This window comes from Schistocerca nitens, chromosome 1 (genome assembly GCF_023898315.1).
Source record: "Schistocerca nitens isolate TAMUIC-IGC-003100 chromosome 1, iqSchNite1.1, whole genome shotgun sequence".
NCBI classification, from domain to species: Eukaryota; Metazoa; Arthropoda; class Insecta; order Orthoptera; family Acrididae; genus Schistocerca; species Schistocerca nitens.
Genome location: NC_064614.1, coordinates 666,048,128 through 666,064,980, shown reverse-complemented (window position 1 = coordinate 666,064,980; position 16,853 = coordinate 666,048,128). Strand labels below are relative to the sequence as shown.

Here is a 16,853-nt window from a genome sequence, read left to right as displayed (position 1 = left end):
ACTGTGGCTATAGCTTTGGTGTTAGTGGCCTAACGAATGTCAAGGCTAGAGTAACTTAAATTATCTTGGAATTAGATAAAGGAGCAAAAAAGAAGGAACAAAATTGTGAAAAATGTACATCATACACAAAAAACATCGTTTTTCTTTCACGAATGTTGACTTTACATCATCTGTAAAGCGTGTTACCAAACCTTGCTTCATGAGGATTTCTGTCATTACCCATTTCCTCTGACAAAGACGTATCAAGGTGGGGGGGGGGGGTAATACTCATTACAAAAGTGATATTAAGAACTTTAGGAGATTGATGTTGTGAATGATGGAGAAAATCATGTCAGATTCATTCAGAACCATATCAATAATAGCTCGAAGTGTGGAAAGAATGAAGGAAGGCATAGCAGGGTTTAGCGTCCTGATGGCAACAAGATCACTAGAGACAGAATTGGAAATCGTAATATTAGACCTAAATGCTCCCTAGATGGTCAATAATACTGCACACTACATCCTGCTCCGCAACAGTACTGAATGTGTGGGTGACAGATGGAGAGTGAGCGCAGTTATAATGAAAAACTAAAACAATTTGGAAATTCATCGGGCTGCCAGGAAATATAATACCAGGTTTTTGACAAAGTCTTGACAGTGTCTCACGTGCTACACGGACCAGGATGTTAGGTGCGTTGATGTTACGTGAAAAATGAGTTCAAAACAAGGCGGAAGACTATTACTATTTGCGTTAATCGAAATGCAGGACTGTGTAATGTTACATCGTGTGAGTACAAGAACACAAGTGTTAAGTAGTTTGAATCGTATGTTCTGTTCCTCAGAAAGTAAAGGAAAGGCCACGAATGCAAATGTTTTTTAGAAAGTTATTTACTCCAAAGTTATTAATTAAAGGAATTCACGGATATTCATCTCCGTGCATACATTTGTTACCCAGACATTATGCACGTATTCTTACGTGAGACATTTTCATAACAGTGCCTCAGTGAGAGTGCACTTTTAAATGAAATATCTTTGAAAGAACTGCCACCAGAAGATATCATAGAGAATTAAATAATAGTTGACTTGGCAGAACTGCATAGTCTAGTGTATTAATTTGTTTTCTGCTGCTCGGGTTATGGATATACTTAAAACTTCATGTGTGTGGCGAGAGAGTGAGTTACGAATTGCTTATGGGGACAGCAATGTAGCCGGCCGTGATGGCCGAGCAGTTCTAGGCGCTACAGTTAGGAACCGCGTGACCGCTATGGCTGCTGGTTCGAATCCTACCTCGGGCATGGATGTGTGTGATGTCCTTAGGTTACTTAGGTTTAAGTAGTTCTAAGTTCTAGGGGACTGATGACCACAGCAGTTGAGTCCCAAAGCGCTCAGAGTCATTTGACCAGTTTGATCTCAACTGCCTAGCCTTCCCGTATTAGGTTTAAGTAGTTGTACGTTCTAGTGCACCTTTTGACATCAGAGGTTACGTCCTATAGTGCTCAGAGCCATTTGAACCATTTGGACAGCAACTACTTCGAGTAATGTGTTAAATACGCCGGCCGGAGTTGCCGTGCGGTTCTAGGCGCTACAGTCTGGAGCAGCGTGACCGCTACGGTTGCAGGTTCGAATCCTGCCTCGGGCATGGATGTGTGTGATGTCCTGAGGTTATTTAGGTTTAAGTAGTTCTAAGTTCTAGGGGACTGATGACCACAGCAGTTAAGTCCCATAGTGCTCAGAGCCATTTGAACCATTTTTGAATGCGTTAAATGTTGGAACTTCAATTTGTTTTCCCTGGACACTGTTCTACTCACACTATGTTAAATTATGATTAATTAATCATAATTTAACTGTTTTTGTTTAATCTGTACATCCTAGGCCAACTCTACATTAGCAATTCCAAAGGATTTTCTATACTAATTTCCAATCATTTTTACATGTTATATTCCTTTATTTTTAGGTGAAGGGTCTGTGTACTGAGCTACATTTCTATATTTAATATGCATGCTTTACAATGACGGTGCGCAACAGAAGGACAAGCCAAGCTACCAAGCAATTCGTTTGTGCACTGCCAATACAAATAGCACTCTATAAAATCATCAGTGCGAATTTAACATGCTGTAGTTGCACCACAGTTAAAGATAGGAAAGTTAGATTTGGTGCAATATTTCTGAATGCACAAGTTGCAGCCAGGCGCGGACTTTTTGACAGTAAATTATGCTGACCATTGGCTGCAAAGTAGAATGTAGGCCACAGGGCCGTCGAACCACTGAAATGCATAAACGCAGCGGTTTGCATGGCACAAGTTACAAGCAGAAGGGGCCCACTGGTGCAACCTGGATGTTGTGAGTACGTGACTCGGAGTGGCATGTTAGCAAAACAGGGGCGCACAGCCAAGCATAAATAGGTGCTGTTTTCTAACGAGAGTGATTCAAGTGCGGCATCTCTCCTGGAGGGCAGGGCGTGTCACACCACCAGCTACACGTAGCAGCAGATGGGGTGAAAGCGTTCCAGGCCACAGTGGGTCGCTGGTTCGACACTCTGAGATCGAAACGGGATCCATAGGCATCCTGCCAGCCATGGGCCACTCTTCGGCTCATTACCACAGGCAGTCGTCTTGGCTCCCAATGCATGCTGGAGGCACCCTGAGGCGAGGGCCGCAGATTCGTCTCCCAGATAGCGGGCACTTGTGGTCGCTAAGATCTCAGCTACGCCAGCGAGGTAGGACACAGCGGGCCATTTGGCGGCTCCCAGTGTAACGGCGCTGAGTGAACAGGGAAGAAGACAGCAGAGTTGTCTGCCGGCACAGCCCTGACGAAGCAGCCCTACACGGCCAACAGACAGCAGCGTGTTGCACTGGGTCACTGGGGCGGTGGCCTCAGCATTGCAGGACCCTGCAACGTGGACTGAGAAGAATGGGGCACTGTAGTGGAAACAAATAAATCATTTGGAAAGCTTGAAACAGTCTCAATATGGTGGCTTCTACCTCTTCCCACTACATTTGGTTATCCTGATACATTCGGAGACAGAAGTCACCACAACATTTGGTGTCAGAATAGCGGACATCGTCTGTGCAGTACAACGTTCGAGCCCACCACCTACATTATGGTCACAAGATGTGGTGAGTTTTGAGCAGTTTTCTTTTGGGTATTGGACGTTTTCTTTCCTTTTTGTGTTTTGAGTATGGCCTTGCAGGAGCCACATTGTAGATGTTTTGCGTAGTCATATTATTAACTATTTTTTGTCAGAATAAGTGTCAGGGTATTTGGGGCAGTAAGGTTTACTATTGTATTCATTTGAGTATGAAGTCACTGAGTATGATGATACTGAGGCGTGTGGAGTCGGGTTATCATTGTGCTTAAATGTTTTGTTTCAGGGCTATCTGGGAGTGAAAGCAACACAATGGCAAAGACAGAAGGTGTGTCGGGACCAGAAGTGGTGCGGATTTTGATGGAAAAGATAGCGCATTTGACATCGGACAATATGCAATTGAGAATTGAATTAACATCTAGAAGTGAGCGGGAAACCGCATCTGATATGTCATAGCCTAGGGTACATCGGATTGATAGACGTGCCACTAGTTTGATTATTTCGTTTTCTGGCAAGGTGTCTGAGGATGTGCGTTCGTTTGTGGAGGACTTGGAAATTTCAGCTGTGATGAATGGTTGGTCTGATGAACAGCTGTTACATGTAGCCAAGATTAGCTAATCTAGTGGGTAGGACAGATCACGCTGCATTGAAGTGGTTGAAGGATCCTTCCACTAGATTCGCTAGATGGGCTGTGAGGCTTATTGAATTCGACGACGAGATGGCGCCCAAGCCTGGAAAGAAGCATGTAATGCGGATGTAATAAGTAGGATGGTGGCAAAATTAGAAGTCATAGGTTATGACCTAGCGGTATGGCAAGAATTAAAGGACGCGAACGATTGTAAATTGTATCAGGCACAGCCACAATTTAATATGTATAACGGTCTTCTGTGCAGGGAAACTAAGTTAGGACCAAGGGTTGTAATGCCAGCCAAGCTGAGGGATGAGGTCTTAAAGGAAGCACGTGATCCCGTGTTATCTGTTCATGGAGGTTGTAGAGCGACGAATAGGAGAGTGGCGGAGAGGTATTGGCAGAGAGATAGGAAAGTAGACGTAGATCAATATGTCAAGAATTGTATACCATGTGCGCAGAGAGCAAGTTTGAGTCGGAAACACATACAGCTACAACTATTACCGGAAGCGACATCTTCATTCTCTGTGCTGGGATCGGCGTCTTAGGACTTTTAGGCGAACAGCATCGGGGGAACATATTCGTTCTCACAATAATAGACCATCTTTCGAGGTACGTGTAGATGGTGGTAATGCCAAATCAACAGGCAGAAATGGTCGGGCAATCGTTAGTAAACTACTGGATTTTGATGTTTGGTATACTGACCAAAGGGACCAACTTCATGTCGGATTTAATAAAGGAACGGTATAAATTGTTGATCATAACGAAGTTCAGGACGAGCGCGTTGCATCCACAGGCCAAGGCAAGGACAGAGAAGGTACACAGAACAATTGAGAAGATGCTCAATTTTTATGTGTATTCTCATCACCATCATTCTGACGAGTATTTTTAGCATATTGTATGCGCATACTATGCAAAAGTCCATACAAATACCGGTTTGTCTCCATATGAGGTAGTGTACGGGCGAAAAAATCCGTCATCATTTGATTTAGTGAAACTTCAGAAAGGAAAGACCAGTGAATGTGAACGTCAATTCCCAAGGACAATGTCTGAAAACGGTTACAAAAGGTGACTACAAAGGCTTTGGAAAGGCAGGAAGATGCAGTAAAGAGGAAAGGAAGTTTACCGCAGTATAGAGTGTGGCAATAGGTAATTCTGTCCAGCCCCTATACACAAAAAGGGAAAACGAAGTTATCGAGGGCCATACACAGATGTTGAAACCACATCTCCCGTTAATGTTAAGCTTCAGCTGCCAACTGCAACTACTTTAGTACACATTGGGCAGTTACGGCCATTAGAGGGTTGCTTTTATGTGATTGCAGGCGTGTCACAGGAAGGAAAGAGGAAGAAAGAGGGAGTAAAGAGAGGAATTAAGCACAGAGAAAACCAGGAAGATAGAGTACAACATCAACTACCGTATGCTTTGCGATTCAGAAAGTAGTAGAGTATTTCTAGTTTTTGTTGTTTTCTTGTCATGTATAACTGGGTTTGCATAGATTAATTAGGCATTGTATTTTATATGTGTTTTCGAGTATTGTGAACCTGCTAGGGGCAGCAGTTCTTTTGAAGAGGGAGGAAGGGTAGTGGTGATCCCTGTCCTCAGATCACTGGAAAGGAAAGTGTAGCGCCTGACGTATGTGGAGTGTTGTTTGGAGGATAAATCAAATGCAGTTCTGGAGAAATAAATGCGTCCGATTAAATTTTGTGGCAAAGCCGTAATAAATATGTGTAGAACAATGTCAGAGTGGTACGGTCGTACGATCTCCTGTTTAAATTTTTAGTTATCGACAGTGCTAGGGCAGGAAAGTCGCGTTTATTGCACCAGTTCATATAATGTAAATTTAAGGATGATAGTAGTCACACAATCGGTGTTGGATTTGGATAAAATAGAGTGAATGTTGGAGGGAAATCTATAAATCTACTAATATCGGACACGTGCACAATGCAGTTATTTTTAGCCATGGGGAAAGGAACAGACTGTCCAAGGGACATCATGGAGCAAAATTGAGCATGCAAAGGGTCGGGATGCATTGGATCTCCTCCACCTACGAGAATTTGGTGATAGTAACAAGTTGTTTTGAGCGTGGAGTATTTGCAGAAGAGAAACGTATAAAGCTCGAGGGGAGCGGAATTTTAATCAATGGAGCTAAGTGTAACATAATAGGACAACTTTCCACCTGCCAGCGTCCATTTCTGGAGTCACGAAATTGAATTTTACGCAGCCACTGCGGTACCGACCAAAACCCACTCTAGAGTTTTTGCCAAGTCAGAATCTGAGCTTGTTAAATCAAACTCTAGAGCCAGGTCTGTTGAGATCCGTAAACCAATTGATTTTAGAGCAAGAGGGGTGCATATAAGCCGAAGAGATTGTGAAACATGTCGCTCAGAACAGGGAAAGGCAATGGCAAACAACGACCATTTTGAGCATCTCCGTACCAAGTGTCATCGCAGCCTTAACAATGTTATGTGTTGTTTTCTTTCTGATCAGGTGGAGAGCTAATTATAAGAGGGAACCAAGGGTAGTCCAAGGCCCAGTTGATTGGGTACCGAGGGTGTGAGACCAGTTTGTAAGTGGTTGATCGAGCATTGGTCGTCCAGTAAGGAATTTTTACGTTTAGTTTCAGGACAAGGTTTTAATGGGCACTAGACCACATTTCAGTTTTCCAATAGTAAGGAAATATGCCTTGGGTGCCGACCCAAACATGATAAGACCTAGTTAAGGGTCGACCTGGTGATCGGGTCTTTCCAAAGAGAGGAATAATGAGTGGCACCACAGTTCTAGATAGCAAAGCTAGATTTGGTGCAACATTTCTCAGTGCACTGTCCGCCCTGCTTTCCACATTTCGAGTGATAATGTGGCAAAGATAATCTCTGTGGAGATACATGTATTTCCTCTGTGCACTAAAGCGAGAAGGTAGTTCAGCGTGGGATGCATTATGCTTTTAAGTACTGAATTGGCGATCAGTTTAGTAAATTGCAGTCCGTCAATTCACTATTATAAATCGGATGACAGAAAGTAGCTTCCTCCAATAAGATATTTAGGTCTACATTCGTTGATTCTGATAGATACTACGTTTCCCAAAAAATGCATATTCATTGTTTTCTTTTGACAGATGTGAGAAACACCGAGAAGAGCAACAAAGGAACTGGGCAGAGGTAATAAAATTGCTCCACCTCTAAGTTCCCCGAAGCTAACCAGCTACACTCCAGGTAGCTGAAGTCCTCATCCATTTCCTGTAGAAACCTTACTACGAATTCTAGAGAATCCGATTAGTCTGTCTTACCCCCGCTACCTGTGACATACTGCTACTGAGAATCCTTTCAGATTACCTATTCTGTCTTTGCACTGTATTTACCGACATACGAAGGATTAAGGAATTCGCTGATGGTTTTGGAGGCAAAAGCTATGCGATTTCTTCAAGACGTTCGTTACAGCCCAGCGTTTCTCCTCCATACTTGCGACTGACACATGATGTGCACTCTAACACGTCAAACAACTTCATCAGTATGCACAATGGGCTGATGAAACAGCTTCCTCTTGACAGCCAAGGTGCAGTTTTCCATACGAGGCACGCCCTGCATAGCGGACCACGTTGCCAAACGAATTAGGTGGGCATTGCACCTCTAAATGCAGCATCTAAATGCTCCACGGCGTTCTCTCCTGACAGTAATCTACTACCCGCGTCACTCAAAGTACCTTTCTCGATTAGGTTCCTTCCAGCATAAACGGAAAGGATTATACTGAATAGAAATTACACATATACAGACGTACTCTGTATCCCACTGTGAACTACAAAGCAGATGGTATCGAGCATTGTATTTCTATCTGTCAGGATATTCATTAGACTTAAACGACACATGCGTAGGCGACTGAGTACGGAATTGATATATAGTACGCAGACCTTTTCAGTCCTGTTTAATATTTCCTCATAATCATGGATATCTATACTCTTCAATAACGTAATAAGTGATTTAAAATTGTCGTGACTGGTTTCCTATTACCGTATGCGGTTTAATTCCCACAACGCCTATTTCTCTTGCGTCGTTGAACATTCGGTTGAACTGGTTCCTAACCGACGTATGAAAAGTGTATGATCTTTTTCAGCGAGTACTGTTGTGCATCTTCATCCTTCCTAAAATTAGATTCATACTCAATACGCCATACTAAATCACCAGTAACCATCTCGGCCAGTGGTGTTTTGTACGACTGATCAAGTGCGGTATTCCGCTGAATCATATTGGGGATTTAGCATTGCAATCATGTGTTTCAACAATTTATTAAAATATCGTTATTTTAACAACACCATCATACAAGTTAACCGAAATTTATTTTTATTACCTTATTAACTATAAGTCGATCATGACGAGATGTATTACGGGAAGGAACATATCAAGGATTTAGTTTAATTTCTTCGTCATCCATATTCTGGTATAGCGTTGTGAGTATCTGAATATGTTTTTTTTATTAGATGTATAGTTTGTTATCTGATTTTCGAGATGTACCTATTACTACATCTACTGATAAAACCATTAAAAGAAGCTCTATAAAATATTGCAAAAATGCAGACTGATTTATTTTTAATGGGAACTTACTTCGTGCCCGTAAGTTGCTCCTCTTTATGGTGTGAACTCATCTTAGAAATTGCAAGTTGAAATTGGTACCAGACAACTCTGACTTATAAGTCTACAGATAAACGAAATGTACAGAAAGGAGTCTATCGTTGAGGAGTTACAATACTCAATTATTTGAAATGCCGGTAGGTGAATAGTCATTGGAATCAACTTGTTTGTAGCCACTGACCACGTCTTACGAGTGAAACGTATATTCAAAATTGAATCGGGTCCATAAGTGAATGTGTTCACTAGCTGGAAGTGCCGATTATCGATTTAAGCTCGTTTACGAACAAAGGTAAGGATTGAAGACGATGATTTCATCAAGAATATGCAGTTGTAACCCAAAGACTGGTATAATGCAGTTCTTCAGTGTAACTTGTCTGTGCTGTTTACTATCCACATTTCATTTCTTGACAAGCCTATATTCCAAATACTTTCAGAGAAGACTATCCCTGGTATTAAATTTTATATTTCATGTTTAAAAGATCGTTTACCAGAATCGTATCTAATCTGCCACCAAATTAATTTGCTAACGAAATAGTAAAGTTCATCTACCATTTTAGCATCTCATTTTGTAATGATTCCGCAGCATCACTTGGTTCAGTTCAACACATCTTGCTTGAATTTTATTGATATTCACTATGTAATTTACTTTGAAGACAAAATTCATTGTATTAAATAGATATTCCAAGTTCTTTGCCGTCTCTGACAACATTACATTATTTGTGCACCAACCAGTAGTTCCTATTCCAAATTTCTCTGTAGTTTCTTTTACTACTTATCATCTGCTCAGCTTTATTTGCTTCGACTAAGGTCTTCCATTACTTTGTCAAGCTCTTCTCTCAGCATTGTACTTCTATCTTGTAATCTACTTCCTCTTTTGTTTCCACAATATTACCTTCGTGTTTTTATCATTTATACAGGTATCCTATTTATTCGCCCCTTGCATTGCTTAGCGCTAGTTTGCCATATGTGTTCTTAATATTGACACTACTGCTTCTCTTCTCTTCGACGTTTAATTTTCATATATGTTGCATCAATGTTTTTATAGTCATCCACATATGTACAGGTTTACATCTCATATAATTATTCCTGCTTTGCCACTTTGTACTTTTCTTACTTTTTAGACATATGTAGCCAGTTTTGGTTGTTTCATTTGCTACTTTTATATATTTTCACATATCGTCAACCAAAATGACTATTTCATGTGTTATACGCACATTACAAGTAATCCTTGCCTTTTTACCTGCATGATACTCTTCATGTATCGAAGCTATCAATTTACTGTGATTACATCCCCGGTTTTATTCACTAATTGTCGAATGCTGCCTTGAAAATTAGCAACAACCATTTGTTATTTCAGTTTACGACTCCCACCTACATATGGTCTACTTTTGTCTACACTTCATAATGCGTAAGTTATGGTCAGACTCGGTGTCTGCTTTTGAAACTCTTTTCCACTTCAAAGTTTGGTTTCATCTACTCTTGTCATTTCCTTACTTACTGAAATTTATTCGTGTGTCCACGTGTAGAGCCTTACATGGTTTTTAAATAAAGTATTTTGGAGTTATTACATTGGACACTGTACAGTCGTATACCAGTTGGCTTTCCTATCTATTTCTTCCTGTCTGACCATGTTGTCCCACATCTCCTTCTTTTCATTTCCTTTCTGTATAATTTCAGTCCCAAAAGAAAATTACAGTTTTTCTCTTCATGAGCAGAATAATTGTATGTTATTATACTTTTTAAAATCCCTTCATCGTAAAAAAAAATGGTTCTTACTTACAAAAAAAATATTTTTACATGTTCCCATCAAATGGATGTATGAGTTGTTCTACATTATCAGGTAACTAATAGTTGGTCTACACAGTTGGAGACACTCCACAGTGCCTTATTTGACAGGTAGTATGTTACATTTGCAGCATGTAACAACTGCAGTTACCATTGCCGGACCATATTATTTGGAAGGTAAAGCACTGATAACATTGTTTATTAAGCAAAATCTTTATACCTGGTAAAAAATATTTAATATAGATTACAGATCTTACAACAGTAGTCAACAATGAACGAAAATATGAAAAGACGTATTGTAATCAAGCGATTTGTTTTGTATGGTTATCATTTGAAAACGATGTCTTGTTGTGGAACTACAATTCATGAGGAAGGTTAGTTGATGCGCACGAGCTCAGGTTGTTTGTAAGAGTAGATTGGAGCACCGGCAGGGTGCAGGTCCTGGTACTGGAAGCGCGCCAGGTAGCCGGGGGTGAGCGCTGGCTGTTGCAGGGCAGACAGTTCACTGGAGGCGGCGCGCTGCTGCTGGGGGGCGGCGGAGATGGGGGCGGGACCGTGGGCGTAGGCGATGCGCTGCAGGCGGCCGTCTGGCTGCAGCACGTAGTACACGCCGCTCTCCTCCGCCTGACGCAGCTCCTCCTTGCCGTACTGTGTGCGGAGGAAGCAACTTTATTATTAGACTACAGGTTGAAGGACCAAATGTACACTATATTCTAAACGTTGCTGTCCATAGCTGTTTGGCGATTATGTAGTGAATTTCAGATTTCTTGAGTATTTCATTTCTGGCAAACACTAAGAGGTCACTAACTGAAATGGCCTGGTTTCATTATTATTTTAGGGAGGATAGCAGTGCATCTGTTTGGTTATTATGCTATGATGTACCGAAAGGTGTCGTCGTTGAGTGACTGTAGGAGGATACAAGATGACTTGGAAAGGATTTGTGATTTGTGTAAAGAATGACAGCTAACTCTAAATATAGATAAATGTAAATTAATATAGAACAATATGAAAAAGAATCACGTAATGTTTGAATACTCCATTAGTAGTGTAGCGCTTGACAGTCTCGTCGATTAAATATTTGGGGGTAACATTGCAGAGCGATATGAAGTGAGACAAGCATGTAATGGCAATTGTGGGTAAGGCGGATAGCTGTCTTCGGTTCATTGGTAGAATTTTGTGAAAATGTTTCTCATCTGTAAAGGTGACCGCTTGTAAAACAGTAATACGACAAATTCTTGAGTACTGCTAGAGCGTTTGGGATCCCTATCAGGTCGGCTCTGGCTCTGAGCACTATGGGACTTAACATCTGTGGTCATCAGTCCCCTAGAACTTAGAACTACTTAAACCTAACTAACCTAAGGACATCACACACATCCATGCCCGAGGCAGGATTCGAACCTGCGACCGTAGCAGCCGCGCGGTTGCGGACTGAGCACCTAGTCTATCGGGTCGGATTGAGGGAGTACTTAGAAGCAATTCAGAGGCGAGCTGCTAGATTTGGTACTGGTAGGTTTGATCATCACGAGAGTGTTACAGAAATGCTTCAGGAACTCGGGTGGGAGTCTCTGGAGGAAAGGAGGCGTTCTTTTCGTGAATCGCTACTGAGGAAATTTAGAGAACCAGCAGTTGAGGTTGACTGCAATACAATTTTACTGCCGCCAACTTATATTTCGCGGAAAGACCACAAAGATAAGATAAGAGAGATTAGGGCTAGTACAGAGGCATATAGGCAGTCATTTTTCCCTCGTTCTGTTTGGGAGTGTAACAGAGAAAGAAGATGCTAGTTGTGGTACGAGGTCCCTCCGCCACGCACCGTATGGTGGATTGCGGAGTATGTATGTAGATTGTATGAATATAAGCCTACACCTAGTTTAGTTGAATTGTTATGACCTGTTTCGACCGAATAGAAAACAGGAAAGTTGTTACTTTTATCACGAGGTTGTCTACCACTGCAAGGATGTGCACCAGCTGAAATCAGTGATATCAAAACCCACGTATTTAATTTTAAGTTTCAAGGTGTCCCTGTTCGACAGAAACCAGTCTTATGAAACGTTATATAGGCTGCCTAGTTCTACGCTTACATTTACGTTTACAGTCCCTGTGTCTTTCATCTTCTATTCGCGATCCTTGAGCGAAACGTGCGTTGGTGGCAGCAGAATCGTTCTACGATCGACCACAAATGCAGACTCTCTGAACGTTCTCAATCGTATTTCACGCATGAAATGTCGTATTACCTCTAGCGATCTCTAATTGAATACACGGAACATTTTCATAATACTTGCATGTGGATCTGATGTTAATTTAACACAAAGTGAATGGGTCAAGATTTAATGCAGTTTGGATACATGGCCCTTGTCCTAATATACTTACGTTGTAAGGAGCCTCAGTAGTGGTGGTGGCAGCCTCAGTGGTGGTGGGGGCGGAGGTAGTGAACGTAGGCAGGTGGTAGGAGTCAGTGAGGCGGGAGAAGTCCTGTGCAGGAATGAAGAACTGTGGGCGGAAGCTGGCTGCAGAAAATCCAGAGACTGGCTGCGGGGCCGCGAATGACGGCTGCGCCTGTGACTGGGCGAAGGCCTGCGGTTGCTGCTGCTGCTTCTGCTGCGCCTGGAGCCGCTGAGGCTGGCCCGGCAGCTGGCGGGAGGGCGCGCCGTAGCTGGTGGAGGGCGCTTCGCCCGCGGCCATCGCCGCCAGCGACGCCAAGACGAATACCAGAAGGGCCTGCAGAAGGCGATGGTGAACTGGTAGTGACCAACTAGAACTTTTGTAAAAGGGGCAGTCAAATGAAAACTTTTGTGGGCTCGCCCACATATTGTCAAGGTTGTTTCGACTATGCCGGGAAGCCATACACAATCTCCATAGAGTCCAGATGCACCCCGCTCCCCCTTCACCCATGCCACTTACATGCTTTTGAAGCTATGAAGAAAGACAACCGTGGCTGCTAATTTGCGTCAGACGTAGTGGTGCATGCCCTCTAACAGTCTTGCTTCCATATGCAACTGTAACCACTTTTTCGTGAAGGCACTGACTCTGTTGTCTCGCAGAGGGAAAATGTTTTTAACAGTTACATGGCTTAATTTTCAAATAATAAACAGTTAACTTACTTTTTCTCTGCCATCTAAGTTTCATTTGATTGCCCCTTATACAGATTAATTTAAAACCGTACAGTGGCACATACTACTTTTCCAAAAGAGCACCTTATCTCGATTAGTGATAGGACACTAATTTTTTCATGCGATTATCCACGTCGAAAATGAATGTATATTTCATTTGCTTTTGATATTATTAATGTTTTTCTAATGACAGACATTATGAAAGTAACTGAAATTATTCAAATATGCCTGTATGAAAATATCATTCAGTGTTTTGGAACCATTAGAGATAGCCCTGCTATGAGACTATGGTTAGCCCAGATTAGGTTACTGGTCACGATTAATCTATCTTAATCCTTCTGCTTATTCTTGATTGAACGTCTTCACTTCTATCATAGTTTTCATAAATACATATTTGATGTTAGTTACACATTTAATAAGTGTTGTTTAAATATTACTGACGTATTGATAATTATGCAAAGTTTTTATGTTCTCTTGAGTGCGGTTTGTGAATGTTCTCTTAAAATCAAATTACTACATCTGTATACAAAAATGAACCTTTATATAATGATGAAACAAATCTGTTAACTTCCAGAAGAGAGCTTTTGTCGAACAAGGGTGAAAGAATGCTAAATGTCAAGAAACCGCATAATCATCGACACTAAACTCGAATCGGGACTCATCACTGAAGACAGTTCTGCTCCAGTCAGTGACATTCCAGGACGAAGACGTGTCTGGACGTATCCCAGACAGCAGTGGGATACCTGCCTCTCAACCACCATATGTCCCGACAACCATGCGTGATGATCTGACGTGCCATTTCTGTTCGTAGGAGGACTCCTTTGATTGTCATCCGCGGAACCCTAATGGCACAGCGGTACGTCGATAATATTCTATGCCCAGTTTTATTGGCCTTCTTGGCAAGCCATCCTGGAGTAGAATTTCAGCAAGATAATGCCAGCCCGAACACAGCAAGGGTTTCTATTGCTTGTCTTCGTTATTGCCAAACCTTGTCACGGCCAGGATGGTCGCCAGATGCCTCCCCACTTGTGATGCATTATGGGCAAAGTTTTCCTGCTACCTCGGGATTCTGACGATCTAACGCGCCAATCCGACAGAACTGGCACGATAACTTCAGGACGAAACCCAACAACTCAGTCAATGCCAAGCCGTAAAACTGCTTGCATCGGGGCAGAATTTGAGTCAAGCTCTTTCTCTTCATGAAATCATTAATTTTTTTTCGGAAATCGTAATCATTTGTTCATTTGTTTTCCCTCCATTTGGCAATTACTCCATGGTGATTCATTTCATTTTTATCTTGTTTTAAGAGTGTAAGACGTGACACTATGGCGAAAGACTATGCCTAGGACTGTCTCAAGTGACTCCAGAAGAATCACAAAAATTGTAGTTAGGTAGGTCCGGATGGCTAGTTTCTCCTTAGCATCTAAATGACGTAAGTCGTCTGGCGACGTTCATTGTTGTTGCTTTCACAAATAGTAACTGACTGGTCCTACACTTTAACAGTTTACTGTAACGCCCTTACGAAAATAGTAGACCTTGAAAACAGCTTCGCATAACCTACTCCTCCCAGACAGATGGAATATGGCAAATATACATGCTATCACTACGAAGCACAGTTTCCTATTAAGACAAATGAATAGCCAAAGAGAGCTTTCATTATCTTGTACCCTCTATGAGAACTGTAAGCTAGTTATAGATGAAGATTCATGTAGGTCACGCCGATTTTCATCTTACCCCTTTCGGGACAAACTTCTAAAGTAACAGTATGAACGTTCTACAGGTTCCATTGCCGGAACCGTTGATATTTTAAAGTGTGTGTGTAAAGAACGATCTCAGATGCTTTTTAGTTCTTTATTATTCGTATCCTGCTTTTATGTGTAATTTCTGACGTCATTAAGTCGCAGACAATTACCATCCGATAAAGTTCGATTTCGCTTGTAGCTACTGAAACAGTTTTGTCATGTGCCAGAGAACTTCTTAAATTCTTACGATGTCGATCAAGGTGTTAACATTTGAAGCATATTTTGAACAATACCTAAGATGGTACTTTACATATAGCTTAAAATTCACAAAATCTTTTTGTACAGAGCTAATTTCTAAAAACTGAAAATTAAGATCTATGAAATGTTTAGTGCAATGATTTGCCTAAAATTAAGAAAAAAATAAATTAGAGAACAGTTTGACACTCCTTTGGATGATTCTCGAAATAACGTACAGCGAATAATATGGTGACAGAGAATTTTGAGTTCAAAGGCATATCAAATGTTTCACTAACCGATTTTGTCATGTATATTCAGACAAAATATTTCGTAAAACAATTGGTTGGTTACTCTAATTTATTTTAATTTTCAAATCTTGTTCAGGAACCATGTTTTCTACAATGCATCATGTACTGAATTTAGAATCTAATCCGAACGATGCCCTTTTGAAGGTTAAATATGAGTCCAATGAAACTTTTCTGCACAAAATAACTATCCTTCGAAGAGTTGACCTTTTTGTCACGACATTTACATAGCTAAAACCAACGGAACTAACTGTTCGTGAAATACTTCAATTTCAACTCAAATTACGAATTAATTTTTTCTGAATTACGTTGTTTACCTCCAGGTTTTCTTTGCAAGCCTCAAGCTCGGCGATTTCATACCCTATTTGTCCATTTTCCACTCTTCATTTGGCTATAAAAATTCGGACAAGATCCATTGTGTAGATGCTAAGGTGTCTTATTGTCACACCGTTCACACATTTGACCAAAAGTTCCCAAAGACAAACGTCATTCATTGCAAAGACGAGATTACGAGTAATCCCGTCGACGAGGCGGCCATTACAGACAGCCATAGACCCGAACAAGACAACTCCAGTGGTGGGAAACAATAATCGCCGAGGCAGACCACTCACCTGCATGGCTGCTCGATGCACCTGTTGCGTCTGCTGGACTGGACGAATGTGGTGCGGGAGAGCAGCGCGGGGTGGCTTTTATACGGAGCGGAGCTGCTTGGCGGCTCTGCCAACATGACGTCGCAGGTGAGCTCCCCGTTCGCGTCCGCCAGCGGTGCATTGCGCGATCACGGGTCACGGCCGCGATGCCCCACCCACCTCATTACCTCACGATCTCTCTCTTCGCCGTGCTGCACATCAATACTGTTGCTAGCACCTCACTGATTGTTGGCACAGCAGGCGTCTATATTGCTACTGATACCAATACTTATTTAATAAGGCTCATCATTGTCAGAAGTTCTCAGTTGTAAGCACGGATGTAGTCTTTCGCCCCTACTGTACAATCTGTACATCGAAGAAGCAATGACGGAAATAAATTAACGTTTCAAGAGTGAGATTAAAAATCAGAGTCAAAGGATACCAATTACAAGATTCGCCGATAATATTGCTATCTTCAGTGAAAGAGATATTGAATTACGGTATCTGCCATTTGGAATTAAATATCTAATGAGTACAAAATACCGACTGAGAGTAAATCGAAGGAAGGCGATACTAACGGAAAGCAGCAGAAACTTAGCATCCGAACTGGAGATCACGAAGTAGACAGTTAACGAGATTTGCTAACTACGCAGCAAAATAACCCGTGACGGGCCGACCAAGGAGGGCATAATATTCAGACTAGCACTGGCAGAAAAGGCATTCTCGGCCAAGAG

General features: G+C 41.7%; 1 protein-coding gene across 1 annotated transcript; it reads right to left on the bottom strand.

Moving 5' to 3' along the window:
- Nucleotides 1-10,428: 10,428 nt before the first annotated feature.
- On the bottom strand, nucleotides 10,429-16,156 carry LOC126236742 (uncharacterized). The gene is made up of 3 exons (XM_049946280.1): nucleotides 16,102-16,156; nucleotides 12,467-12,814; nucleotides 10,429-10,744 (listed from the first exon to the last, which is right to left on the bottom strand). The coding sequence occupies exons 1-3, from the start codon at nucleotides 16,105-16,107 to the stop codon at nucleotides 10,472-10,474; spliced, it is 627 nt and encodes a 208-aa protein (XP_049802237.1). The 5' UTR covers nucleotides 16,108-16,156; the 3' UTR covers nucleotides 10,429-10,471.
- Between the last annotated feature and the right edge of the window lie 697 nt (nucleotides 16,157-16,853).

Bases quoted from the DNA above. Each gene is read 5' to 3' on its own strand.
- LOC126236742 (XM_049946280.1), bottom strand. The intron at 10,745-12,466 runs GTAAGTATATTA...CTCCGCACACAG, and splicing joins CTACTGAGGCTCCTTACAAC to TACGGCAAGGAGGAGCTGCG.